This window comes from Centropristis striata, chromosome 23 (assembly GCF_030273125.1).
Source record: "Centropristis striata isolate RG_2023a ecotype Rhode Island chromosome 23, C.striata_1.0, whole genome shotgun sequence".
Taxonomy (NCBI): domain Eukaryota; kingdom Metazoa; phylum Chordata; class Actinopteri; order Perciformes; family Serranidae; genus Centropristis; species Centropristis striata.
In genome coordinates this window covers 15,221,732-15,248,532 of record NC_081539.1, presented here as the reverse complement: position 1 = coordinate 15,248,532, position 26,801 = coordinate 15,221,732, and the positions used below count along the sequence as shown (strand labels likewise).

At 40.6% G+C, this 26,801-nt stretch overlaps 2 protein-coding genes across 4 annotated transcripts; one reads left to right on the top strand and one right to left on the bottom strand.

Moving 5' to 3' along the window:
* Positions 1 to 1,362: 1,362 nt before the first annotated feature.
* Positions 1,363 to 16,903, top strand: trpc1 (transient receptor potential cation channel, subfamily C, member 1). Its single transcript, XM_059327003.1, has 13 exons — positions 1,363 to 1,873; positions 2,683 to 2,837; positions 2,940 to 3,041; positions 3,175 to 3,377; positions 4,298 to 4,429; positions 4,630 to 4,825; positions 5,300 to 5,636; positions 7,548 to 7,687; positions 8,503 to 8,652; positions 14,065 to 14,249; positions 15,130 to 15,331; positions 15,703 to 15,897; positions 16,067 to 16,903. Exons 1-13 carry the CDS (start codon positions 1,708 to 1,710, stop codon positions 16,292 to 16,294), a joined length of 2,391 nt encoding a protein of 796 aa, XP_059182986.1. The 5' UTR covers positions 1,363 to 1,707; the 3' UTR covers positions 16,295 to 16,903.
* pcolce2b (procollagen C-endopeptidase enhancer 2b) lies at positions 16,898 to 26,764 on the bottom strand. Of its 3 annotated transcripts, XM_059327005.1 has the most exons (11): positions 26,489 to 26,764; positions 26,302 to 26,385; positions 25,962 to 26,192; positions 25,595 to 25,703; positions 24,950 to 25,205; positions 23,697 to 23,821; positions 22,138 to 22,274; positions 21,880 to 22,043; positions 20,949 to 21,032; positions 18,372 to 18,539; positions 16,898 to 18,041 (listed from the first exon to the last, which is right to left on the bottom strand). In XM_059327005.1, the coding sequence occupies exons 2-11, from the start codon at positions 26,370 to 26,372 to the stop codon at positions 17,911 to 17,913; spliced, it is 1,476 nt and encodes a 491-aa protein (XP_059182988.1). In that variant the 5' UTR covers positions 26,373 to 26,385; positions 26,489 to 26,764; the 3' UTR covers positions 16,898 to 17,910. The 3 variants fall into 3 exon arrangements, with proteins under 3 accessions (XP_059182988.1, XP_059182987.1, XP_059182989.1); XM_059327004.1 differs by having other exon boundaries at positions 26,302 to 26,764; XM_059327006.1 differs by lacking the exon at positions 16,898 to 18,041 and having other exon boundaries at positions 18,414 to 18,539; positions 21,876 to 22,043; positions 26,302 to 26,764.
* Between the last annotated feature and the right edge of the window lie 37 nt (positions 26,765 to 26,801).

Sequence of the window (26,801 nt, the reverse complement as noted above, 5' to 3'; positions counted from 1 at the left end):
TATTTTCTTTTAACTCTTACACTTGATTTATTATATTCTATTTCTTTTTTCAGGTGGATGAGAAGTCATGGATAGAAAGAGGACAACTCAGTAATTAATTCACATTCTATTGCACATAATATTAATACTTTGATATTATATTGTCAAAGTTCTTTCTCACTTTCAATACAGACATGCAGTCCCACTGTATGGCATAGTGTCTATAGAGTCTGTAATTGGAAAGCTTCTATGTTTTTCTTACAATTTTTACAGTTCTTAGATATTTGTATTCTTAATTTCCAGGCTTATTGTGAAAAGTGTGTTTTTAAAATTGTAAATTGCTTGAGCAGTTGCTTGATTCAATTCTTCATCATACCCTTTAACCCAGAAAACATTATTACATTACATTATTATATAATGGATTATTAATGTTAATGTTAGCACCACCTGTGTTATTTTATCATGTCTTGAGTAAAAAGGCCTATTGCACTTTACAATTTCCCTTTTTAATTTTGATGATATGGCTCCATAGCCTCACAGTTTGTAAGGTACAGTACGGTTTGGCTCTGGGTATTGTATTAACATTTAATTCTAGTCCATAATAATCCATTTTATTCACATTTTATAAATGCCCCCTGCCATTTTTCTCTCAATAACCTCTTTTAATAGGAAGAAATGTTTTACTAAAATGCCAAGTATTGCACAGTTATTGTTTTACTTTCTTCATGATGAATTTATCTAGTTCTCTTCCATTAAGAGAAACCAAAAATGATCACAAAGATACACAAAAAGAGGATAAACAGCTTGAAAATATGTGTCTTGCTCCTATGTAGAGGAGGTGTTGATCCTTTTACTTTACATTTCTGTGCCCAGGGGCACAGATATATGTCTGCCTCTCTATTCATAATCCATATGCAGTAAATTCCACTCACGCATGTCCAAACACATCAATTTTAAAGACATGTTCACATTACTGCAGTAGTCTGTCCATACATAAGCATGCCCAGACCATAGTGTTATATTTCCCTTGACTCATTGGATGATCATATGCATTTAGACTGCCTTTAGCCATAAAGTTATATAGTTTACATAGCTAAAAACGGAAAGAAGTATGATGTGGTTATCACATGAGCCAAATGTCCCATAAATTGTAATCTGGATGAATTCTGTTTGACTTGCACATATCTGTTAAACGTGTTTTTGGCAGCAGGCTAGGAAGAATGCAGCCACAGTATCTCTGCATGTATACACACACTGATATAGTCAGTACAAAGCTGCACTGAAGTGCCCTGTTACGTAATCGTGAAACACAGCGGCTTTTGCGCCTGCGAAATGAACGAGCAGGTGGAGGAGGAAACATGCGCAGTAGCAGCCTCGTCAGCAGCATCAGGACCAGAAAGATCCCTCTAGGAGCCTGCGATGCGAGAAGATGGTGCATGTAAACACTCCGACGGAGATGAGTGTGTCGTTTATCGAGCAGTAGTCGCCACTTGCATCTATGAAACCGAAGTTTGAAGTCATTTCGTGCGAAAAAAGGTAATATTTCAAGCCGGGAGAAGCGCGCAGCAAGGATGCGACGATAATAACAACACTAGAAATAGGTTTAGTCTCATGACGACGCTTTAAAGCCTCTGCTGCGACACACAATAACAACAACCAAAAAGGACTCCTCTCATGTCGCCACATATGACAGGCTTTCTTATATAATGGTCGCTGGTTTCTAGTGGGATGCACATCAGTGTTTGGCCGTACTCGCTCTCCGTCGTAATGGCAGCTCTGTACCAGGGCACGGACGCTTCCTCTCCGGATAAATTTCTGGCCTTGAAAGATGTGAGAGAGGTGAAAGAGGAAACAACGCTGGACGAGAAGCTCTTCTTGCTGGCATGCGAGAAAGGTTTGTTGTCATTTGTCTCTTGAGCTTCCAAAGTAAACCTGAATCTCATGTTCATTGTTTTTCTACTCAATATGGTGTGTTTAAGATGACAGGAAAGCTCATGTTGGAATCAGGTGACTGCAGCAGGCTTACACTATTGATTGGTTGAGATGTTACTGAAGCATTGTATGTGATATAAGATGGCCAGAATGCATTGTAGGTAAACCATGACTAACAGCTTGACAGATTTCCAGCAGGGTCATTGCAGCAAGCAGCAAACTGTACAGTCATACCACTTTTTTTTCTTAGTGAATACCTCTCACAGCTGCCTACATGTTGGCCACTGTGGAAATGTGCCCACAGGGGTTAAGATATATTTAGCTGAACGTCTGCTCTTTTGAAAGTTTCTCTCCATGCCTGGTCTGCTGACATTTCACAGCTCCTAACAAGGGAAGTAAAGCTAACAAAGTGAAGAGAAACACAGGATGCAGAGAGTGAATAAGCAAAGAGGGCATGGGCAGTCTCATTCCGTCAGATTCATTGATAAGTTAAGAACATTGCACAGACAGAGGGTGTTTTATGTGTACAGTAACTGCAACTGTGACCATATAAAGTCTCACATGGCTCAGAAACAGACATTGTCCTTTGAGGGAGATGTTATTGTTAGACATGACTGGGGTTAAGAGGACTGCTGGAGCTGAGCCTGTTCATGAGCCTCATGACTGAAACTGTGTGTCTGTTTGGTGCCGTCCGCAGATAATACTTCACTGCTTTTATAGAACTCTGCAAGAATGTCTTAAAGTGGATTCTCTTAACGGTGTTGTGTCTAGGTGACTACTACATGGTGAAGAAACTGCTTGAGGAGAACCGACATGGCGAGCTCAACCTCAACTGCGTGGACGTGCTGGGCCGGGATGCCGTCACCATCACCATCGAGAATGAGAATCTAGACATCCTGCAGCTTCTTCTGGAGCATGGCTGCCAGGTAGTAAACACACACTTCATGCACAAGCCATCGCTCTTGCAGTATTGTTGTTATCTAAGTTGTTATGGCATCTTACAAAATGATGCTTCTGTTTCTGTGTAGGCGACAGATGCCTTGTTGGTGGCCATAGACTCTGAAGTGGTGGGAGCTGTGGACATCCTCCTCAACCACAGGCCGAGGCGATCTTCCAAGCCCTCCATTGCTGTTAGTGTCCGCTCATTATTGCTTATAAATCCTCTTTCAAGAAAAAACACTGTAGATGCAAAAATCAGGGTGATAAAATAGATCTTTTGTTATAATTTCTGCACAGTTCTCCAGATTTTTCTGTCTTTTTTAGAAACTGATGCAGCGGATTCAGAACCCAGAGTATTCCACCACCATGGACGTGGCTCCAGTTATCCTTGCAGCCCACAGGAACAACTACGAGATCCTGACTATGCTGCTGAAACAGGACATCTCACTTCCCCGGCCCCATGCTGTAGGCTGCGAGTGCACGCTCTGCAATGCTAAAAACAAGAAGGACAGCTTACGACACTCCAGGTACAGGCCTCATCACTGACCTCGACCACAGAAATTTGTAATAGTATAACTGGTTACATCTGCAATAAGCTCCCAGAAGACTGGTGTTAGCTGAATCACTGTAACTTGAAATGGTCAACATCATCTTTTTCTTCCAGATGATGTCTGTGTTATTTTACACAATGATTATTTTGGCCTGGCTCTGGTATGTAAGGACTTAAAAACAGCAGCTATGAATCAATTTGGCCTGTCAAGTGAAAGTAAAGTGTTCAGGGAAGGTTCTTGTTAAACATCGCGGCACCTTGTTTTGATGATAGCATCAGCTGGAGAATGTCATCTTAAGCATCTGGAAAGAAATGATTTACTATCATATGCTTTAACTTTCTGTAAATGCTTTTATCTGCAGCACTGTGAATGCTTACAGTGCTCTCTTTGTCCCACAGCAGACTCCTAGTGCTCTCTGTTCTTGCCAAGCTCAACTTATCTAGCTAAAGAGAGCCAGTATTTGGTTTGCCTGTATTTGTGTATTCATGTTTTATCATGCAAGTATTGGTTTTAAGGCGTAAGATAATATCTCTGCAATTTAAGGATAAGCTGCAAAGCCAGAAACATTTGCTCTGGGAAGCAGTGATTCTTAGTTTTTTGATTCCATCTTATGCTTGCAGATGCGATTTTGCAGATCTCCTCTGCTGGGCATTTTTGTGTTCTCTGCAGGGCAGTGTAGCTTCCCACACAGTAAGCTAAATGAATCAGTCTGCGGTTTGGCTGGCAAACAACACAGAGGTCATGCCAGGTGCAGATGAAGCAGCTAGATGGCTTGTTTCTAGAGTTCCTTTTTGTCTCCCTCTGTTATTTTTTGTGTTTTTCCCTCACATTTTCATCACCCCTTTCTTTTTTCGACCGCTTTCACCTCCTCATCCACCTCCGTATTTTCGTATCAGGTTCCGCCTGGACATCTACCGCTGCCTGGCCAGCCCCTCTCTGATCATGCTGACTGAAGAAGATCCCATCCTCAGGGCCTTTGAGCTGAGTGCAGACCTCAAGGAGCTAAGCCTTGTTGAAGTGGAGTTCAGGTAGGATTGCTGCTCATCCATCCATCAAGCCACTGCATGTTTATTTAATTTCTTTGCACATGAAGACTTGTTGCTCGCACACAAAAATATGTACATGCATGCACACAGTGATATTGCATGCCCCTTTCCTTTATGAAACATACCAGATAAGATCTTAATCGTTCATGCAGCCTGATTGAATCTTAATTTCCTTGCTCCAGGAATGATTATGAGGAGCTGGCAAAGCAGTGTAAGATGTTTGCCAAGGACCTGCTGGCTCAGGCTCGAAATTCTCGAGAGCTAGAAGTGATTCTTAACCACACATCCAGCGAGGATCATGTTGACAAGAGAGGCTTACTGGAGGAGCGAATGAACCTCAGTCGACTCAAGCTTGCCATCAAGTACAACCAAAAAGAGGTTAGACTGGCAATTGCAACTGTCGCATTCATGTTTTTCTGGCAGCTTCAATCGCAAACAAATCAGCAAGCGGGTTGGGGGAATAATTTGATATGTTACTTGATCATTCATTCCCTAACTATCCACAGATGAGTGGGGAAAAATATACCTTTTTCTTTACTGTCCTATATGTCAGACTTAACATCTGCTTCAGCACACCACATGCTTAGAAATATGACTTTGGTATGATGGAGTGCTTCCTCCAGGCAACTGCAGTCAAGACAGGCTGAAATTGGAAGTTTGAAGCTGGGGGGTGTTTTACAGCTGGGATGGCTCAGTATGAAAAGGTTGACACAAAAACACTGATAAGGTTCTTTGTCAAATTTTTACACCAGAACAGTGATAAGTTCGCAGCTGAGTCACTTAAAAATGTGCTGGTAGGCAGCTTCACATTAATGTATTCTCTGTCATTCTCTCCCGGTGCTCTTTTAACAGTTTGTGGCTCAGTCCAACTGTCAGCAGTTCCTCAACACCGTCTGGTTCGGAGAGACGGCCAGCTACCGGCGCAAACACACCTGTCTAAAGATGGCCACGGTGCTGAGCGTGGCAATGCTTTGGCCGCTGCTCTCCGTCTGCTACCTTCTAGTGCCACGCTCTCGTGTGGGCCAGATCATCCACACACCCTTTGTCAAATTCATCATCCATAGCGCCTCCTACTTCACCTTCCTGCTGCTGCTCAACCTGTACTCTCTGGTCTACAACGAGGGCAAGAAAAACACCATGGGCCCTGCACTGGAGATGATAGATTACCTGCTCATCCTCTGGATCATAGGTCAGCTTTTTACTCAGCTTTCAAGCAACAAATAACATACTAATGTATGTGGGCTGTGTGATGAGCGGCATCACATATATTGTAAATATAATATGTATTACAGATTTCTATAATTGAATAATTATTCATCTCTTACTGGACACAATAGAACTAAGAATAGCATAAGAATCCAATCATACAAACCAAAATTTAATAGAATAATGATGCATAGTGGAGTGAAAATGAGAGATTCCTGTTATGGTCTGGCTAAAGTCCAGTATCCTGTATCCATAATCCTATCAGGCAGAACATGACAAACAGCTGTTTCTATACTAAACGACAGAAAGCCTGGCTTGACTGGATTAAATCCGTCAGTTCTGCTTCTAATTGAGCGCTATAGAGGGGGGAAGTTTCTTCTGTCTCCCCTGTGGTCCATGTGAGTGCTGCTATCACTCGACTCAGCATACATGCATGCAAACATGGAGACAAACACATGTACACAAGCCATATCTGCTCAGATGAGGCTGGATAGTGACAGATAGAAATTGACTCTGTCTCTCTCTGGGGATGGGCCTCTCTACCTTCCTCTTGTGCCAAGAAACCATTAGCATGATCATTCAATCGCTTTAATGGCCCTGCCTTCTTAGCAGAGATATTTGTCTCATGGTTGCAGCTTTCTACCCCTCTCCACCAGACACAAAGCATCGCAACCACACCTCATTGGTCTAGGTTTCAGTATCATCTCTGGGCTGATAAATCATCCCAATAACTGCACCTGACAGGTTATAAGAGGATATAGAAGCAATTGACTTCTATTATTCAATGTTATGAAGATGGTTGTGCGGTAATTTGCAATTTATTCTTTAAATTGCAGGAGTGAGATCAGCAGTTGAGTCATTAGACAGAAGTGTAATGGGTTTTTCCATGGGCTAAGATAGACCACTAGAGGGGGAAAGATGCCTTAAGTAGTGCAAAAGAGCAACATCAAAGATCAATTTTATTATCTTCAGCAGTTTTTATTCCACATGCACTGCAAAGATGTGATGCAGTGCTGCAGATTTCATGCTCTGGGGCCTCTGCAGCATCAACAAGATGAGTTAAATAACGAGGATGAGATTTCTAATGATTTACAAGGTGCTATCAGGATGTGAGAGGGAGCTCTTGAAGGTGAATATGTCTACAGACAGCACTGACGAGGCACACAGCAGCTTTCCATTTCTTTTGCTTTCCATTGTTCTCCTTTTCTCCCACGCTGCCCCCCCCCCCTCTCATCTTTCTCCTTCTCTCTCCATCCTGCTATTCCCCCGAGCCAGATGCCTCACATTAATGGGGAAATCAGATGCTGAGACTATGGGCTGGGCTGCATGCATATTTGTGTGTGTCATTGTGTGTCTCAATGCATCTCTTGCAGAGTGTGTGCACTCTGAATTCTCAAATTCAATCATCCCATAGTTAAATCCAAGATCCTGCTAATCAGAGAAAGTTTATTCAGGGACAGAAGTCAAATCAATACCTTAAGGGATTTCTGTGCCAAACTTCTCTGCTTACTTTCTGTTGAAACCATGGAAGCCAATAACAGATCGATCAGGTTCAATGTTATGCCATCATTTTTTTAGTCAAAGCATAAACACTGTGTCACTATACTACTGGAGTCAAGTTTTTTTTCTATCCCTACCGTACACTTATACGTGTTGAAATTCCACTTGGACACAGAAAGACACCCATCTTTATTAAATTCCATACACCTCCCTAAATCCCACATATGACACATTTTCAGGACATTCATCTGTGTGTCTCATACATTCCTGTTTCCCCTGTGCTCTCACCATGAGATGACTTATGGTTGAAGTGTTCGGGATGACAGCAAGATTCCTTTTATCCAGTATGGCGCATATGTGTGTGCAGTAATGGGGAATTCCTGCTCTCCTGTAGGGATGGTGTGGTCGGATGTGAAGCGTCTGTGGTACGAAGGGCTGGAAGACTTTCTGGAAGAGTCTCGGAACCAGCTGAGCTTCGTGATGAATTCCCTTTATCTAGCCACCTTTGCCCTCAAGATAGTTGCTCATAGCAAGGTGAGAATGGAAGAGGATGGACAACTGCATCTACACTGGATTCAGAAAGTTAATTCGTTTTAACTATAGACCCATTTTCTGAACAGTGGGATGAGAAGTTAACAATCTTATGTATGTCTGTTTAACATAAAACTACAGCTAGCAGGCAGTTAAAAATGGCCTCAGGCTTATTCATTAACACACTAATTAATCATATCCAATTTGTTCAATCTGTATAAAAACGGAAGTTTAAAAAGTTGTGGCTCTACTGTTGGTTATGTGCTTGACTTGACTAGGCCAGCTGTTTGCCCCTATTTTCAGTCTCCATGCTAAGCTAAGCTAACCTGCTTCTGGCTAGTGAGTGAGAAAGAGTGGTAACACTGTCAGGATGTGAAAGAGAGCTATCGAAAAATTGCATGGTAATGTGAAAAACTGTATTTCCCAAAATGCTGAACTATTGCTTTATTCATGACATTTTCATCTGAATTATTCATTCTGAAGAAAGCTTGGTGTGTAAAATTACTCAGAAACTGTAAAACCAGTCTCGATTTTCTCTTATAGTTTTCCAATGTATATATTAAAAGGATAGTTTGGATATTTTTGTACTGCTGTGGATGGGGGCAGCCACAAAAAGATTTTAGCCACCTAAAAGTGGTTTAAATTTCCTTTAGGGTTGTGCATATCACCACTTCAGCAGCAGCTTTCGTTTTGATACCACTGTGCTGAAGCTTTTATTTTAACAAAGAGCTGTCATTAGGCTTGACTGAATAAGGTGCCAATCACCAGCTAGCAAGCGGACACACCTGATTTGATGAATGTGTTTGCTTGTTCTTCAGTTCAAGAATGTGGAGGACACAGAGAGGAAGAACTGGGATGCCTTCCACCCCATCCTGGTGGCTGAAGGCCTGTTTGCCTTTGCCAACGTTCTAAGTTACCTGCGACTCTTCTTCATGTACACCACCAGCTCCATACTGGGGCCGCTCCAGGTACGACACAGCAGTGACACACACAGGAAGCAGCTGTGAGCTCAGCAGCTCGACATTTTCAGAGTTTGATTCCCAGTGGAGCCAGACGTGCAGCGAAAATATTTGAGAGTGTTCCCTGTGGATTTTTCGATATCATATATCCAACCACGGCCTTGTAAAACACTTTGGATGAGGAAAAAAAGACCAAATTCTTAGCTAATGATTATAAAACTGCTTTTCCTTCCGATCATTCTCCCTAACCCCGGCCACACACACACACCACCCACTCTCTTCCTCTCTCAGTGAAGTGTGAACACTCAAGGACAAGCCCACACTAAACATCACACCAGCTGTGCTCAGCAGCATCATAACCATCATCATAAGCATTAAGTATAAGCACAGTGAACTGAGGCGGTAGATGAAGGTGTTCTGCTGTAATAATATGCTCATAATAAACTGAACACAGCATCATAAAGCTTTGCAGCTTTAGTTGCCATATGCATCACAGTACTGCCATCATCATTTTTATCTTTTACATGAACTAGAGCCTACACAAAATAGATTTCTCAAACTTCACTTGAGGCAGCATGTTTAAAGCTGGAGGAACTGACTACACCCACTTCACATTTTAATTGGATCCTGGATTGATTTCTATCACAATCTGGCACATAGAAGTGCGATCTATTGCCATCTTACTGCAATTTTGGCTGTATTAAAGGGATAGTTTGGATTTTTTTTTAAAGTTGGGTTGTATGAGGTGCTTATCCATTGTGTTACCTGCAGTAGATGGCGGTCGGCATGCTTCCAGTTTGCAGAAGCAGGCAGGGGAACATTACCTGACGTGCCAGATGGTTCGTCACACAGAAACATCTGAGTATTCATCATTGAAAACAGAATAAAAAGGCCACGCACAAAAGTACTTGGCAGATGATTAGTAAATCATCGGCCAAGTATCAAGAAGAAGACGAGGAATCAAACTCTTGTGAAAGCCTTCAGTGCAGATCTTTGCTCCTCTTTCAATGAAGAAATACTCTACAGTTCTGATATAACTGCATCTACACTATCCTCTTTAGGAGCTGCCATTTCTGTTTTAAACAAACAATTACTGTGTCGTCACACACACCGTAGCTGCCAGTTGCTCCACACAGTATACTGATTGGTCTGAACCACGGTGTTGGACATAAATGTTTTACTGGAAGGTGGACAAAGTGTTGTGGTATTGTGAGAATGCTTCCATTGGTTAGTTAATTTGTTATTGTGAGACTTTGGTGTTTTAAATGGTTAGTTTGGATTACCAAAGTCACACAAAAGCTAACCAAACTGACTGAGGTAGCAGTAGAACTCAGTTTCCGAGCCTCTCAATGCTAAGTGGATTCATGAAAAATGCATTTGCATCAGCCTGATATGTTGGCTTTATTCTGACATGTTGAAATTCGGGTGATCTGACATTTTCAACCACAGCAAACAGTAAAGTAAGGAGGAATATGACTGCGGTACTTCATGGTTAGATTGCTGTCAAAAAAGATCTAAAGTTAAAAGTATTTTGTAAATATTTCTAAATCCTGGATTTGATCAGCTTGTTTGTCGTTGTGAGCTGGCACTGTCACACAGAATTAGAACCAGAATTAGACATGTACAATCTCTCTAATTGTTTTTCTCAAAAGGTTATGGGAATGTTTAGCAATACAGCTGTACTGGGCTGCTTTATGCTTCTTGCACAACACAAAATAAATCAAATTTTTGTAAAGCAAACATTTAATCTGTCAAAAGAAGGCATTTCTGTGGGCTTCAGGCTGCCTCACTTGGCAATGTCCCCCCTTTGTTAGAGTACACTGGTTGTTTACTACCACATTGAAGAACAATAGTGTCATATTTTTCATATCTTACTGTTGATCCTTTTCTCATTTCTATCCGGACATTTAACTATTTCCAGCTTATTTAATATTTTAATAAAATCACCATACAACTACAAGACATACTCTGCTATTTCTCAAACGGGGAGGTTCGATATTCACCATCTGCCTTGTGTAAAGACGTTAAACTGTACCAGAAAAAGCCCAAAGCTGCATAGGTTACATCTCTTTATGCTGAGCAATATCCTGTGTAGAGTCAAAGACATAGGCTTATTTTACAATTTGGCCAAAAAAGCTTCTATTATGTCATTGTTTTTCCACATTCCTAGACAAGCCAAAAATCTGGTTTGAATATTTTCTCTGTCTTTTCAACAACCTCAGTGTCATAGGTGTCCCTTTTTATCGCATCAGGGTTTTGTGTATCTACCAGCCAGCTGGCAGAAAGATTGTTCAGCCAGCCAACATCTGACTTTTTGCTGGCAGAATTTCATCTTTCCCCCATGTGTGACTTTACTACATGAAGTAGTTTCAGGTATGCTGCGAGCTCAGTCTATTTGTAAGGATTCCTTCCTGTCATTAAGTCAAGTGCTGTTTGTGGTTGACTTATAAAACACTAAGGGTGCCCCTGTAGATTGTTAATGAGCACTTTTCAGCTACAATCTCCTCCATCTTTCTGCCTCGCTCTCTCTTCTTTTTCTCTTTTGCTCGCTCACTCTGTGACATCACTGTCTGGCTTGGCAGGATGGAAAAATTATTAGCTTTGGAAATAGATGTGGCTGTGTGTTCAGGGCTGCACTCACATGGCCAGACACACCTCCCTACTAATGCACATGCGCCCACACATTTCCACACTCGTGTGAGATGCGAGCGCACAATTAGTTGCACTCAGATGAGCTCCTACTCTCACACAGACAGCAAGGCAGTACTATGTGGGTTGCAGTAATGCGAGTTTTTCTGTTTCTGTACTTCCTGAAGAGGCCAGCTCACATTTCTGCCGGGCAGTGCCCCCTACTGAGGTTGGAAAGAGTGACTGAGAGTGTCAGTGTGTGTCTGTGTTCATCTCCTATGAACAGTATGCTTACAATGAGCTCACTCATGGCCCAGACTTAACCTCACGAGCAGTTTTAATCTCCCGTTGGCCATGGCGCACCGTGAGGCATCTATGCATGAGTGTTTTTGGGAGACAAACACAAGTTGTGCCCCTACTTGCTGACTACATGCACATTTTAAGGGATCATTTGCAAAAAATATATATATATTTTTTTTTTAAATGATGTTTTTATTGAACACTCAAATGAATATCAATCAAACTGGTATGTTAATTAATTCCCAAAAAGGCTTTAAACTTTTTTTGCAAATTAACTCTTGTGTCTTCACACTGCAAAAGTGTAAAACATTTAACAACTGGTGTTGGTGAAAACAGCTGGCCCATAACACATTGTGCAAAGTGACTCACAGCTGGGAAACATTTAAAACTGATTGAAAGCAGCGTTTAGGCAGTTCCAGGAACATCTTTGTAAACAAGGAATATAAAAATGAAATCTTGGGACTTTTTTTTTTTCGTTTGCTAAATCTCATTGGAAGTCAAGTACATTTATTTATAGAACAATTATATAACAACAAATGTTAACCAATGTGCTTTGCTGAGAAATATAAAAATGTATTTGAATGATTGCAATGAAAATATACAGTTAAATAGCAGTTCTGGCTCACAAACTATTAACAGATTAAAAATGTACAAAAACACTATTGACATATCGGACATCAACTTACGTTTTTTTTCTCACCTCATTAATGGTATTATTATTACTGGTCTAAAAAAGACTGAATTAATATTTTTCTATTTTCTATATTTGGACTGAACTTGCAATAAATGAAAGTATTAAAAAACAAAATTTAATTTTCACCAATTACATTTTTATTACATTATTTAATATTTATTAATAAGTGACTCGTAAAACATTTGTTTTTCATTATAATTTAGTTTCAGTTTTTTTTGTCTGTGTCTATTTTTTTTCAATGTCTTCATAATACTTGTACTTAAAATACTCCTTAGTGTCCAACTATAATTGTTTCACTCTAAAAATCACAATAATAATAATAATAATAATAATAATAATAATAATAAGTATAGAAAATAATAATAATAATTATTATTTTTAGAAGAAGAAGAAAAAATAAGTAAAAGTAATAATGCTGGAAGTACAGTATTTCTTGACATCTGTTGGTGCAAACTTGTTATAATAACATTCTGAAGTACGTCATTTTTATATAAAAACAGCCTGCTGTACTGTACTGTAGACCATTTTGGCGATATGTGGGTAGAAAGTGTTTGTTTGTGTGTACGCAGATGCATTTGAGGTAAATGCATTACAGCCACCTCCAGTCAAGGTTAAGAGCTCCTGACCTGCTGCATTCCTGCTCTGTTTGTACAGTAACTAAGTTAGGCTACCTGTCAGGCTGGGCAAGCAGAGAACACCCTCAGCTCCTAAATCAGACATGTACAAAGTGGTAGAGGAATACACTGGAGGGATTTAGACATGACAAGAGAATGAATCACCCAAATAGACTAGCCCTTCTCCTCAAACAAGCTGCCTGGGTTTCAGTGCAAACACTCCCGTCGCCCATCACCTTGAGGTGCAGTCAGAGTGGTCATCCCTCACATTGGACACTGTGTGTGTGTTTGTGTTTGCAAGGGCAAGCTCGTTCTGACCTTGTTTGAGCATCTCTAGGTCCTAGTAAACAGATAAGCCACTCAGGTCTATAAATAGTTGGTTTCCGAAGGTCTGAGAAGACCTTCTCTGTCTCCTAGCCCTGTTTTTGGCTTCGTCCATGTTTGTCTGTCTTCCCTCAGGTAGAATATGTTGCTTTTTCCACCTCCTCAGGGGGTTTCTGCTGAACAAAAACATGGGGGAAATGAGCCATGAGTGGTCAGAGAGTTTACTTACACAGAATAGGTGTTGAAAGAGTGCCAAAACATCACAATCAGGTAGAAATAAAACTACATTTTGACTCATCATAGCAAGAAAGGCACAGGTGTAACTAATAACTTTAATAATGTTGTATTCCATTGATGTGCTCCCTGCAATTATTCAGCACAGCTTACCGGGACACTTTAATGGAATATTTCCATCAGTAATACTGTTTAAAATGTGCCTTTTATGCTGGGAAAAGGGCCTGTGGCTTGTTTCTGGAATAGTTATTCTCAAAAGTGTACACAAAGAAATTCTGGTTCATCAGATCTATTTACATCAACCCTGCAGATAAAATAACCCAGACATCAGTCAATGCATGACTAAAAGATTAATCTGATTTTCATCTTAAAATATCAAGGCAAAGATAAGGCTCCATGTTTTCTGCAGAAACTTCTCAGTTGTTAAGAAATCAATCTAATTCTGCACGGATCAGACAGACTTCCCGTCTGGTGTCAGATCTGACCCCAGCTACCACCCTTGATGATTAATGAGGATTGCTGGCAGAAAACTGACTTTGAAAAATAGAAAAAAAGTGACTCATGTCTACTCGAGCACATCAAATCAAGCGGCACAGGATTAACAGACAAATATTCATGTCTCTTTAGATCTCCATGGGTCAGATGCTGCAGGAGTTCGGAAAGTTTTTGGGCCTCTTCCTGTTGGTGTTATTCTCCTTCACCATTGGACTCACCCAGCTTTATGGAAAGGACCACAAAGACCCGGACAAGAATCAAACGAAGGACTGCGAGGGCATATTCTGCCAGCAACAGAGCAATGATGCATTCCACACGTATGGGCCAAACTCAGTCTGTCATTTTTGTGCTGCGATGACGACAATGATGAATGTGCAGAATGCTTGTTGAGAGATGTTAGAGTCTATATATGCAGCATAGATGTTAGAGGCTAGAATCAGCAGAGGACCCACGATACGATTTTATCCCAATACTTGAGTCACGATACGATATTATTGCGATTTTAAGCATTTTGCGATATGGTGAGTATTGCAATACAATATATTGCAATTTAACTGTTTAACTGCATTTTGTGTCCATAAAATTAAATTCAGTCAAGAATTGTTTTGTCTAATTAGAGAAAATTCTCAGTCTATTCATCTCACTTCAGTCTTTATTTCTCCACAATGAGAGTCAAACCCACAGACTGACCAACAAAGTATTCAGTCAAACTGAACTGAACTGATATCAAACATGTATAGACGACAACAACAACTGCAGCATTTCTCAAACTTTCATCAACTTTAAGCTTCACTGCTCTGATTTTTCAAAAAATGAAACATTAAAAAAGCCTTAATTAGCAGTGTTATTTCAACAACTTCCCCATACGATGCCCGTAGATTCCTTTGATCTTCTAGTTTCACATGATACCAGTATCTCCAGTATACTCCTACATGTGAGCCCGCTACGTCCTCCAAAAATATCAATACTTGGCGGCCATGAATCGATATATCGCCATGCAAAATATCACGATACAACGCTGTATCGATCCCCCCCCCCCCCTTCTAATAGATGTGATGTTACCTAATTCAGTGACAGAGACTTAATAGATATTCAATTTTAGATTAACTGATTTTTGTGGATTATATTGTAAAATGCATCTGAAAGATATGTAACCTAAATGCCTTCTGATATCTACCAGCTTTTTCTGTTTCACAGGTTTATGGGGACCTGCTACGCTCTGTTCTGGTACATCTTCTCCCTGGCACACGTTGCGCTCTTCGTCAGCCGTATCAGCTACACAGAGGAGCTGCGTTCTTTTGTGGGCGCCATGATCATAGGCACCTACAACATTGTGGTGGTTATTGTGCTGACCAAGCTGCTGGTGGCCATGCTCCATAAAAGCTTCAGACAAATTGCTGTGAGTGTAAAAGGAACTTTTGGCTCATAATTACTTTATTTCTTAGTGCTGTCAAGGGTAATTTGAGTTCAACTTGGAACCGAAAATTGCAACTGTTTTCATTTACTGTTAGATTGTCTCTAATTCACCCTGAAACATTGCACAGATGTTAAATAATTTTTACTTTGGAGCCCTGCTGCACTTTTTTTGTTTCCTTTTGAACAAATGTTTGATTTTGATTATGCTAAGTGTAACATTATTGACCAGAAAAATGTGTCCCGTCAAGGTTTTTGCATTTTCTAGATTCCTCTCTAAATGGATAACAGTGTGTGGAAGTTAATTCTCACATTCCTACATTCTCACTGTTCTTGTTGGCTTTTGGAATTCTGCAGAATCACGAGGATAAGGAGTGGAAGTTTGCTCGGGCCAAACTCTGGCTAAGCTTCTTTGATGACAAGTGCACCATGCCTCCACCGTTCAATATCCTCCCCTCCCCAAAGACTGTCTGCTACCTGGTGACCAGCATGAGAAAGTGGATTTGTTCACACACATCAAAGGGAAAGGTGAAAAGACAAAACAGCCTCAAGGTAAGAAAAAGTTTCATAACGGTCAGAACCTTAACTTATAGTTGAAAGATGGCTGCCAGTGCACCTTTGGGATTTCATTTGAAATTATTTCTGGAAGGATAAATTCAGCCCCTTCCCTTAACCTTGAAACTCTGTGTTCTGTGCAAATCCTTCATTTCTCTCTATCTAGGAGTGGAAGAACCTGAAGCAGAAGCGTGATGAGAATTATCAAAAGATCATGTGTTGTCTGGTTCACCGCTACTTGACCTCTACGCGGCAGAAGATGCAGAGCACAGACCAGGCCACGGTGGAGAATCTAAATGACCTGCGCCAAGACCTCTCCAAGTTTCGCAATGAGATGAGGGACCTGCTGGGCTTCCGGACCTCCAAATATGCCATGTTTTACCCAAGGAGCTAAAAAAAAAGACTAGATATATCTTCTCTTTACTCCTCTCCTCTTGACAAAACCTCTGCTTCTCGTTTATCTGGGATGCTGTGTGACCCGAGCATGTGCAAAAACTCTGCTCTTTTTGAGTCACAGAGGCAACTTTTAAACCTGGACCTTAACTAGAAAAGTATTTATTCTCCACCAAAGCCTCCAGACTCAGGCCCCCATATGTATTATTCAGCTATTCAACCTTTTTGTAAATAAAGAAAGCCATTGTTTTCAAGTAAAAGATGAATAAAGATTTATGGAAAAATTTGACCCTTTGGGGCTTTAATGGCATAAAGAGCTAATTTTGTTGAATACAACTGTGCTTTTGAGATTTGAAGTTACTTGTTAATCTTGAAAACTGATCTTTGGCTACTCCGCTGAGAAAGCCAGAAAACTGTCAACTGTTCAGCCAGCTGCCCAGCGGTCAAGTCCACGTGAGGGTCACATTACACACACCTGATCCATTCTCATGCTTAGCAGAGCGTAGCTGCTTTGACCGCTCTCAGCAGACCAATTCATATATTACCTGGCATTATTTGGTTTCCAGCTAAATACAAAGACAGACAAACAAAAGAGACATGTTAAAGGAGTTTTATTTGGGAAGATGAAAACAATAAAATATAAATAATATTCACAGACTTTTCCATATGAAAATATTTTTCATTTCATACCTCTGCCTTTAAAAACAAGTAAATGATGTATGCTGCTATAGCGGTGCTTTGCATCTGTAAACAAACTAAAGAAGAAGAGCTTTAACTAGGAAGATCCTCATTTGTTTCACATAAAACCAGCATAAAAATCTTTCAAAAAAGAATCATGTATATATTAAATATTGCACTTTTTATCACCACCTAAAAACGTCCAAATCCTGCCCATTAAAATTAACACAGAAAATTAACTGCAGGTTGTTAACGCCGTCATTTAAACTACAACAATCAGCTGTGACAAATCCCCTATGGATATTAATCAGGCCTGTGAAATGTAAGCCTATATTTGTTTAATGCATACTAAATAATAAATCCCACTGTTTAGTCATGTTGCGCTCCACAGCCTCAAAAGGAAACAACTAAAAAGTAGAATGTGGAAAAATGTGACATTAAAAGTGCCATTACAGGATGTCAGAACAGATGTGCACACTGAAATCTTTAAACAATCTGATTAATATTTGTTTTATGAAACATGTACTCCCTATTCTGGGCTCCTGTTACTGGCTACACTTTAAATCCCTGCTCAGGGCATGACAGGAATGTGATGGGACAGAGTGAGAATGGGCTGTGGAAAGGGATGGAAACTTTAACTAATTTTGCTGCTGATTAATCTGAGGTTGCAAAACAAGCCGTTCTTTTAACAGAAGACAGAGTTGTAGGACTTGGTGTCTTTTTGTTTAATCGCAAAACATGCAGCAAAACTAATGAATAAAAATATCTAAGTTGCCCCTAATTGAATGAATCATGTAGCTTTTCTGTTCTGGCATCTGCATCCAAATTTAGTTTTGCTGTTGTGGCTTGTGTTTGTGATCATTTTTTGCTTAATTGTTTCCATCCACAGCTGAGCCTCAGGCAAACCTGTCCAGTGGAGATCCTCAGCGCTACTGGAGCTCAGCACCGCTTGTTTTTCAGAACGTTGAGTCCTTTCTGGTTCTTTGTCTTAAATGCCATAACAAAGTGGTGAGGGGCGATTTTCCCCCGGCCCTCCTCGTCCACATGGCCCATGAAGACGTAGTTCAAGCCTGGTGAGGTCACACAAAAAAAACCTGAATGCAGTGGCGGAACGGCAGAGACATTCAGGAAGGCCAAACATCAGAATCTCTGCACGGCAGGTCTGTATACGATATGTTTATATGCAAACATATAAACATATTTATTGTTCTGACTGTTTGGACAGTGAGTTTTGCCGCTCACCTCACACTTTGGGGCGAGCTCTACCAACTGAGCGTGACGGCACAGCAAAGGAGGCAAACTCAGAGCCATGGGTTATTCAAAACAGTCAACCAGGAGCTGCATACTGTATCATCATTTAGATAGGCCAATTTGATTTAACCAGCTCTCTGCAAACTCACCTCTTCTGATAAATGGACACTTCTTGCACAGGATAATGATCTTGGTGCTCATGGTCTTTCCTGCCTGCTGGATGGCCAGACTGCCTTCTTTGTACACGTTGATGATAGAGACAGTGGCGTACATGCTTCCTCCTCTCATCACCGCAGTAATTACAGTCCCGGTTATCACTGTCATTGACACACATTCACACACAAGTGGGTCATGACAAATAAAATTGTACATAAGCACTGAAAATCCCCCTAAAATAGTCACATAAATAGAAAATATGTGCCATTCCTGTACACACGTCCTCCTAAATAAGGAAAAACCTTTGATATTGATCTAGAGAGGTCAGTGTTGAGTCCTCTAAACTACAAAATCCTCACTAACGTGGCATGTGCTGTTCCTGGGCTGAGGTTAGAACAAAAGCCAAAGCTCTGAGCACAGTGACAGCAGCAGCATAATGACACTTTTAAAAGCCAAAAGAGTAAGGGAAGTTGTTACTGACTCTTATCAAACAGACAATAACAATAACAATCATCTGTAAACAAACTAAAATGCTAACAAGCATGTTAAAATGTTAATTTTTGCTAATTAGCACTGAGGCAGCATTCAGTTGTCAGAATGTCAGCAGTTTTGCAAGTATTTAGTTGGAAGCAAATGCATGAATTAAAAGTTTGATCCAATGATGGCGCTAAATAGAAAGTACGAGGAAACGCCAAAGGAATTACAGATCGTCCTGATTGGCACATGTCTGTTCAATGGTGGTTGAGACATTCTTAAAAAAAGAGTCAAATGTAAACCTAGTGGTGATGCAAGAGTCACTATAGACAGTGGCAATCATCCCCTCAGAACCATGAAACAAATCAATCCATCTGGCAGATGTTAAGATTTATACTTGCATCCTGGATACCACATTTGATGGCAATCTATCTAATAGTTAAAACAGTCAAGATGTTTCACAAAAAGCCAGAAATTTCAATCTGCTGGTTCAAAACATAAGAAATCAGTGAAGTCGTGAAGAATTTACCCAAATGTTTAAACGTCATAGAAAAGTGAGCCTAAAAATTTACAGTGAGTCATTTTAGATAAAACTGTTTAAGTGAAGAGAATCTGATTTTTTTAGTGTCATCATAAATAATGTAAGATAAAAGTGACCACTATGTGCCGACTACTTTTCAGTCCTTGCCTGTGAAGTGCAGTCTGTCTGTAAAGATGTCATGGTGAATTAACGACATAGTCTCTCAAAATCTCCTCTCGGGCTTTCAGCACTCCCCTTCTGACCTTTTTACTGCGCCTCCATCCATCCGTGAGCTAATAGCTCCTTCTCAAAAACTCACAAAAACATCAAGGATATCATTTACTGTAATTTTAAGACTTTCAAAGAGAAGCTTTTCCAGGCAATGACCCTGTCTGTGACAAGGACAAGTTAAATGTGTGATATAATTGTCCAGCCGACAGCTAAAATGTTTCTGAGTCGGTGGAGCTGAGGTCACTCGATATTATATACTATGCAGTCTGATATAGATAGAAAAACACATAGCTTTAATCTACAAAATAGTGTTCTAGATACTCACCTGACAGGCTAATTGGTCTGAATAGAGAATTACTACCTCCTGTATGTTCTTATTTTCTGATTTGGTTGTGCAAACAAATGTGCAGGGTGAAGTTTCAGTAATTTCCTGTTTAGTCTCACCAGCTCCAAAAATACAAAAAGTACTGTTTTGTTGTTTAGACCTGACTTAAAGCAAGGACATCTGAGTGACAGTGGAGCCGTTGGAGTGTGAGCAAATCACGTCTCATTCAGCATGAGCAGGATTCTTTACACTGATGGTACCAATATGTCTGGACTTCACATACTGTTTCATTTCCTGACAGGGATGAGGATAGCCAGAGGACTGCCTGCTTCAGTAATGATATTCTATCTGATGCTGCTATTGCATAAACCAGTGAACTCAAATTCAAAGTGCATGCATCACATCATTAAACAATAGCAACAGTTATGGCTTAAAGTGTTGATAAGACAAACTATTTACCATCTCGCCACTTCATTAAAATGTCATGTAACACTTTGTGTGATGACGCCACCGCCACATCACACGGGCGACTTTTTCCACATGCACCACCACGTTTATCGCCTTTCCTCAGTTCCTGATGCAAATCCAAGTGAACTCCTTTGAAATGCCAATCTAACACATATGGTAAACATCTCCAAGAGGAAAACATCAGAGAGCGGGAGAGTAGCAAACGGAGGCCGAGCCCGAATCAACACTCTCATTTATCAACAGTTTACCCACAGTCAGAGGCTGAGTGTGTGTGTGTGTTAACACTGGAGGTGACTGTGTCCTACTGTATGTATTCCTTCACTTCCTGACAGACTATCAAGGAAGTCTTTGAGATGCGCAGTGAGATATCAGAGAGGCAAAGATAGCGACATGATCAGGACTGTAAACTGCTTGTTAAGGGGAGATTTGGCTGTCAGTGCTGACGTCTTTGAAGAATCTGTACTGTACATTACCAGTAAATATGTGCAGATATTACATTAGCAAAGTCACTGTAGCTTATGTGTTTTACATTAATTGCAATGATGTTCTTACCGAAATTGCTGGAGCAGTAATTGCTCTCAAGTGTCCCCCTTCTTTTGCATTTCTGCTGGCACAGAGCGACAGAGTACTTCAGAGCTGCGGAGACACACACACAAGAAAATTCAATCCCTGTAATTCTGCCTGTCAGTGTTGCAAGTGTGTAAGTTATTGTTGCACTTGTTTATTCTCAGTAACACAAAAGTGTCTCCAAATGAGTGGCTGTCAGCCCCAGAGACAATGTGCAGTGTGTAAAATAGTGAGATAATGTGTCGAGCGAGCATCTGTTTTTGGAGTTATGGATAGTAAAGAGTCTGTAGAAAATACAAGGTGACTGTCTAAATATTATCCTCACTGCAAAGGGAAAAGACAGAAATGATAACCCGACCAGAAAGCCCTGTCACAGTATGACATCATGGCAGGAAGGCGCCAAAATAACCTGGCTTGACTAAGGGAAAAAACAACAGTGTGTGGGAACGTGAGTTTGATTATGAAAATGAGCTGTGATTGCGGACGCAGACACAAGCCCACGCACTATATAAACTTATGTTATGTACACAAGAGAAAATGTGTGCAAAAGACAGGTTTAGCATATGTTGTGTGTGAACATGTGCTTTTGTTCTGCAGCCCCCAGTACAGCATGTTCTAGTCACTCTTTGTATAGAGGAAATTGATTACATTACAACTACGTGTCAAAGTGTGATTAGAACTTATTTTAGTTATCTTTCCACATGTACCGTAAGGCAGTTCTGGTTCAGATTTCGTAACTGGTTCACTTTTCCCTGTCCAGATCTGCTATCAGAAGCAGATTGCAGATGTCCCTCGTGTTCAAAGTGAAAGAAAAACCCCCACATGTTAGCAAGAGAGTGTGTCTCTTAGCTACATCAACAAAGACAGATGTTAGAAGACCTTTAGAGGTTTTTATTGGATAAAAGTTGCTACCTACGTATGGGCCTGGTGGTGACTGGCTGTGTGGTAGTGGTGGGTGGTATCGTGGTGGTGGGGAATTTCTTTGGTCTGAACTTGTAGTGTCCAATGAAGCCATCTGCGGTTAGACTGAGATCTGACAGGAACTGGATGAGGAGCTGGTTCCCATCTGAGAAAACTGGCCTGCAAAGAAGCAAAATGCAAGCAGACTGAGTGTAAAACTGAGGGGATTTCAGAGGATGGATGTTTTAGTGAAAATAAAATCAGAATCACCTACGCTGGGGGGCTGTCTCCACAGTATTTGCCAATCCTCTTGGCATCGTTGATTTCTGCCCCATTGAAAATGGAGACGTGGTCATAGCGGCAGTAGTTATCTCTTTCCACATCAAACTTCTCAAACTTGACTTCAATAATCTGCAGTGGGAAACAAGCCACAAAGGAAAACTTCTTTCATCAAGCAAAAGCTTGTAATAGGTCTATCAGGGTAGGCTGTTTGATTAAAGGGTAACTGATCATTTGTGGGATGATGTAGTCTTGTTCCACACCCAGTACACTTTGAGCTGTCTTAAAAGAAGACTCCACTGAGACAGCATTGCACTCCTCTAATCATGTTGGACAGTTTAAAAGAAAAAACATCTAACTCAATGCAGCAGACCTAGAGGTAACTTTTTTTTCTTGTTTTTCTTGTCTGTTATGATAGAGCAGGGATCACTTTCAAAAGAGCCATTTATGGCCAAAACAAATCTGTCTAGAGCTGCAAAACCTATTAGCCTTATAATGAAGGTAAGTTGCTGATTTCTTGCCCCAGATCAAGTGTACAAGTTTTCATTAAGCCAGCAGCGATGGTGGTGAAAACAGGCAAAAATATCCATGCACTATTTAATTCTCTAGTTTAGTCCAAGACTTTTCTTTTATTGGATTTGAATTACATAGCTAGCCTAGCTATGGACACTTAAGACTAGCCACACATATTTTGCATTGGCGATATTTGGATAAGGCAAAGGGCCTGATGTTGGGAGGCTATGACACATATTTTACTTCACTTAAATGGCAAAAACGTTTTTTTTAAATTCTGTGTATGGTCTACACATTTTTAAAATTGGAGAATGTACCTATAACTTTAGGCCTACAGTAATGAAGGAAAACTGAATTATTTGAAAAGAACTGTTATTTATTTCTATATAATTTTTAGTGAGGGGCTAAGGGAGCTACATGTTGCCTACCCCTGTGCTGGAGCCTTAAAAGGCTTCCCGAATACCTCTAAACAGACTGCAGTTAATTGTTATACATGTGTTTTGGTATATTTCACACATATTGAACCACTGACATCATTCTGAAAAAATATGTTCAGCGTGGATCATCAATGACTGTGGATAAACGGATAATTCTGGTGTTATGTTTTAATCTATTTGGTACCTCTTTAATAGGCCACTTTGCCTACATCTAAGTTGTCTCCTATATCAGAACTGTATGTATATATATATATATATATATATATATATATATATAAAATATCTCCTTTTTGTGACGGCCCCGCCTATTTTCACTCTGATGACCTAATTGTTTGTCTTTTGCCGAGGTGATCATCTTTTTTGGTTCCTTTGGCGTTTCATTCATTTCCACTTCACAACACCCTACACCTTACATGATCAATGCACCCACATTTACATGACTGAAACCACTGACGTACACACCTCATGCTTATGTTACTTTAGGTTGTGTTACTTTATTTAAATAAATCTATTTTTATATCTGCTATGCACCACGTCTCTCCCATTTTGTCATCTCCTTTGAGCCAGGTCATGACATTTTATTCAGAAATTTGAATGTTCTGACCTGGTTCTTTGGTGCCACTATGTGCCAGGAGCAGGTGACACCGGCCGGGTAGTCCTTCTCAGGCCAGTTGGGTGTCTTGAAAGTCCCAGAGGGCTTGTCCAGTCTGCCTCCACAGTACTGGTCCCCTGTGGAGAAATAATTTAATCTTGGATGGTCATCATGAATATCATTCTTGTTCTGTATTTGTAATTATTTTAAAGGGAGGAAGATAATATTATATGATCCTGAAATTAACCGATACCTATTATTATTAACCGATATTCTTTGTCATTATGTTCGCCCTTTAAAGGAACTCGCTTATTAGTCCTGTGGAGTAAACGGTTTAAAAAAGACATCATGCTTTCGATGTCGTCTAACATCTGAGAAACATCAATAACCAGGCAAGCTGCTCAGACTCTAAGAGATCTGAATCTCTTAAACACACGTTTTCTTTGTAACATACACTTAGATCGATGTTTCGTTTCCAACATGTCCAAAGAAGAAGTACAATTTAGTACAGTGACAAAAATAGACACTAAACAATGTTGTGCTGTACAGTATTGACAACACTCAGTCCATCTGCTGCCATCCATTGTGTAAGAGTCAGGCAGGCTGGTTAATAAGACATTGTCCATTACAGCTGTCAGCTCCTTGAATACAGGGAACCAACCATTAAAATTCCACAAAAACAGAAGACGTGACTTTGCAACCCTGCAGAGAGGAAGAGGCTCATTCAGCTCTAAGTGATACTTCTGACCTGTGCCTTCTACTAAAGTGCTTGGTGAGAAATTCCACATCATACTGCAAGAAGTGTTCAGATATTCCTTCCTTTTAGTCCACATGCCGGAACCATAAACCCAAATCATTGTCTTGGACAAATAAACCCCCCAAATGTCGTGCCTTTTTGCTGAAGAAAAACTATTGTTTTAGTCTGTCTGCTTCTATAAAAGCTGGATTCTACTGAAGGAGGTTCATTTTTCCCCCTGAGTATTGTGGTACCATGCAATGACCTCACTGAAGCGGCTCGTGTTATACAGCCTTGTTAATTTTATTTTTAAAGACCGACCCTGTGCCAACACAGACACACTCCCAGGCCACTATCAGATTCCTTTATGGGGTGAAGTCATGGCTGAGACACAGTCCCACGTGGCTCTGTATTACATGCTCGGGTAGCGGCAAGATATTCTCCACACAGCTGCTACCCTCAGTGTAGGACAGAAACAATAAGAATGCCAATACTATTTTCAAAGCTTCTTCCTCCCATGTTTTCCTACCTCTCTCATGTGGGTGGGCAGCAGAGAAAACAGCTAGGAAGCCACTCCCAGCTGTGTTGGCATCAGATACCATCTGCAGGAGCATCTTGTTGCCCGTGGAAACCAAGGCTCCTGGTTTGAAAGTCCCACAGAAGCGACCAAGTCTCTGCCCGCTGACATGGCCACTGTAAACATCCACATAGTCATAGCGGCACAGGTTGTCGCTCTCCAAGTCAATAAAGCGGAATGACAGGACCACCACCTTTCCTTCAGGGACCTGGGTGGGAATTTAAAGGGGGTATTAAGTGTTTCACATAATCATTATGGAGATCAATAAAATGTCACAATAAGAACAAACCTTCCAAGATTCTCCACATGTGATTGCAGATACTAACATGTTTGAAACAGTAAGCCTGATTTATGTGGTGCAGGCAAAATTAAACTTGGTCCAGCCAGACTAATGTACAGTATGAAATAGAGCCAGTCAGCCAAAACTGCCTTAAACTGCCTGTGGTTAAGTATTTTTAGAAGGAAATTAGGAGTTTGGGGTTAGTGAATCATTCTAGTATATTGTGCAGCTGTTTATTGTGCGTTAAACAAACAATTAAGCTATTAAATGTTTCATCAGCATTACAGAAAAACACGTGAATGTTAAACTAGACTCACTGTGATTCTCCATACACATTTGGTATTTGGAGGGTAAACTCCTGGGTACCCCTGGCTCCCGATTACTCCAGAGTCCCCTGTTATGTTTCCGCCGCATGTGAAGACTGGTCTAGAGGGGGGAAATCAAATGATGATGATTTGTTAAAGCAAAAACATATTTAGACGTTTACGACAGCCAGCGGTTGATTTAACACAGATTTAATTCAATGCGCCATACGTCCTGACTGGAGGCAGCCCGACTGCAGAATATTCCTCTAAAATAAACTCCAGTCCACTGACGCTGCTTCTCCACACGCTACATGAGACACCTTGCTCACTCATAAAGCTTTCAAATTAAATGAGGAAAAAAATGTAAATAAATGTGTACCTCCGCTGAGACTGCGCACAGACCTCTGTCAAGAACAGTAGACTCCATGCGCCAAAAATACTGCATGTTCTCCACATTGTTGGGTTAACGGAGCGGGCTCTTCGCCTGTTTTCGCCCCGTGGCATGAATGGCATTGTGTTCAGCGGCTCAAACGGTGGAGTAAAGTAGCCAGGAGTTCCTGCAGGGAGTTTCAGTAACTGCAAGCCAGGGCTGATGAATATAACGCTTGTTCTGCGTGGAAGGAGGGACGGAGCACAGTCTGCTGGTTTTCTCAAAAAAAAAAAAAATGTTAAAGACGTGCTGGGAGGGTGTGAGGTATTGCATTAGTTTCATACGGCACCTGGCCTGGAAAACCTCGAAGGATGCATGAATAAACTTGACTGCAGAAGTCATACATGAATGGTTTGGCATTCCAACCAATAGCCTGTGAACCATATACACATATGGTACTTGGTTAATATCCAAGATCATATAGGCTACCGGTAGCCTAACTCTGTGCCAACACATAAACAGTTCCCTATACTGACCAGATGTGAAGTGATAGAGGACAGATGTGGCCTGCTCTCTGATAGGAATGTAGCCTATATTTTACACCAGCTGAACCATTAGAAAAGGTGTTTACAATCGCCGCAGGCTTTGGGTTGTCAAAATAATATGCACAGGTACAAGAGAAAGATCATTGAAATACAACGAGAGCGATAGAGAACGAGAGCACCACCTGCTGGACTATATAGGGTACAGGCAGCTTTGGTGCATATTTATTATTTATTTAATTAGGGCCCGAGCAGGCAACGACCTTAAAGTACAATTTTGAGGTACTTTTATGTACATTTTATGTAA

What these genes read in the sequence shown, in the direction of transcription:
- pcolce2b (XM_059327004.1), bottom strand. Translation starts at nt 26,468, where the DNA reads ATGTGTTGGCACAGAGTTAGGCTACCGGTAGCCTATATGATCTTGGAT. An exon ending in TGCCCACCCACATGAGAGAG is followed by an intron (nt 23,822 to 24,949) that starts GTAGGAAAACAT and finishes ATTTCTCCACAG; the next exon opens with GGGACCAGTACTGTGGAGGC. An exon ending in TAGTGGCACCAAAGAACCAG is followed by an intron (nt 22,275 to 23,696) that starts GTCAGAACATTC and finishes TTCCCACTGCAG; the next exon opens with ATTATTGAAGTCAAGTTTGA.
- trpc1 (XM_059327003.1), top strand. Translation starts at nt 1,708, where the DNA reads ATGCACATCAGTGTTTGGCCGTACTCGCTCTCCGTCGTAATGGCAGCT. An exon ending in CTTGCTGGCATGCGAGAAAG is followed by an intron (nt 1,874 to 2,682) that starts GTTTGTTGTCAT and finishes TGTTGTGTCTAG; the next exon opens with GTGACTACTACATGGTGAAG. An exon ending in AGCAATGATGCATTCCACAC is followed by an intron (nt 14,250 to 15,129) that starts GTATGGGCCAAA and finishes TCTGTTTCACAG; the next exon opens with GTTTATGGGGACCTGCTACG.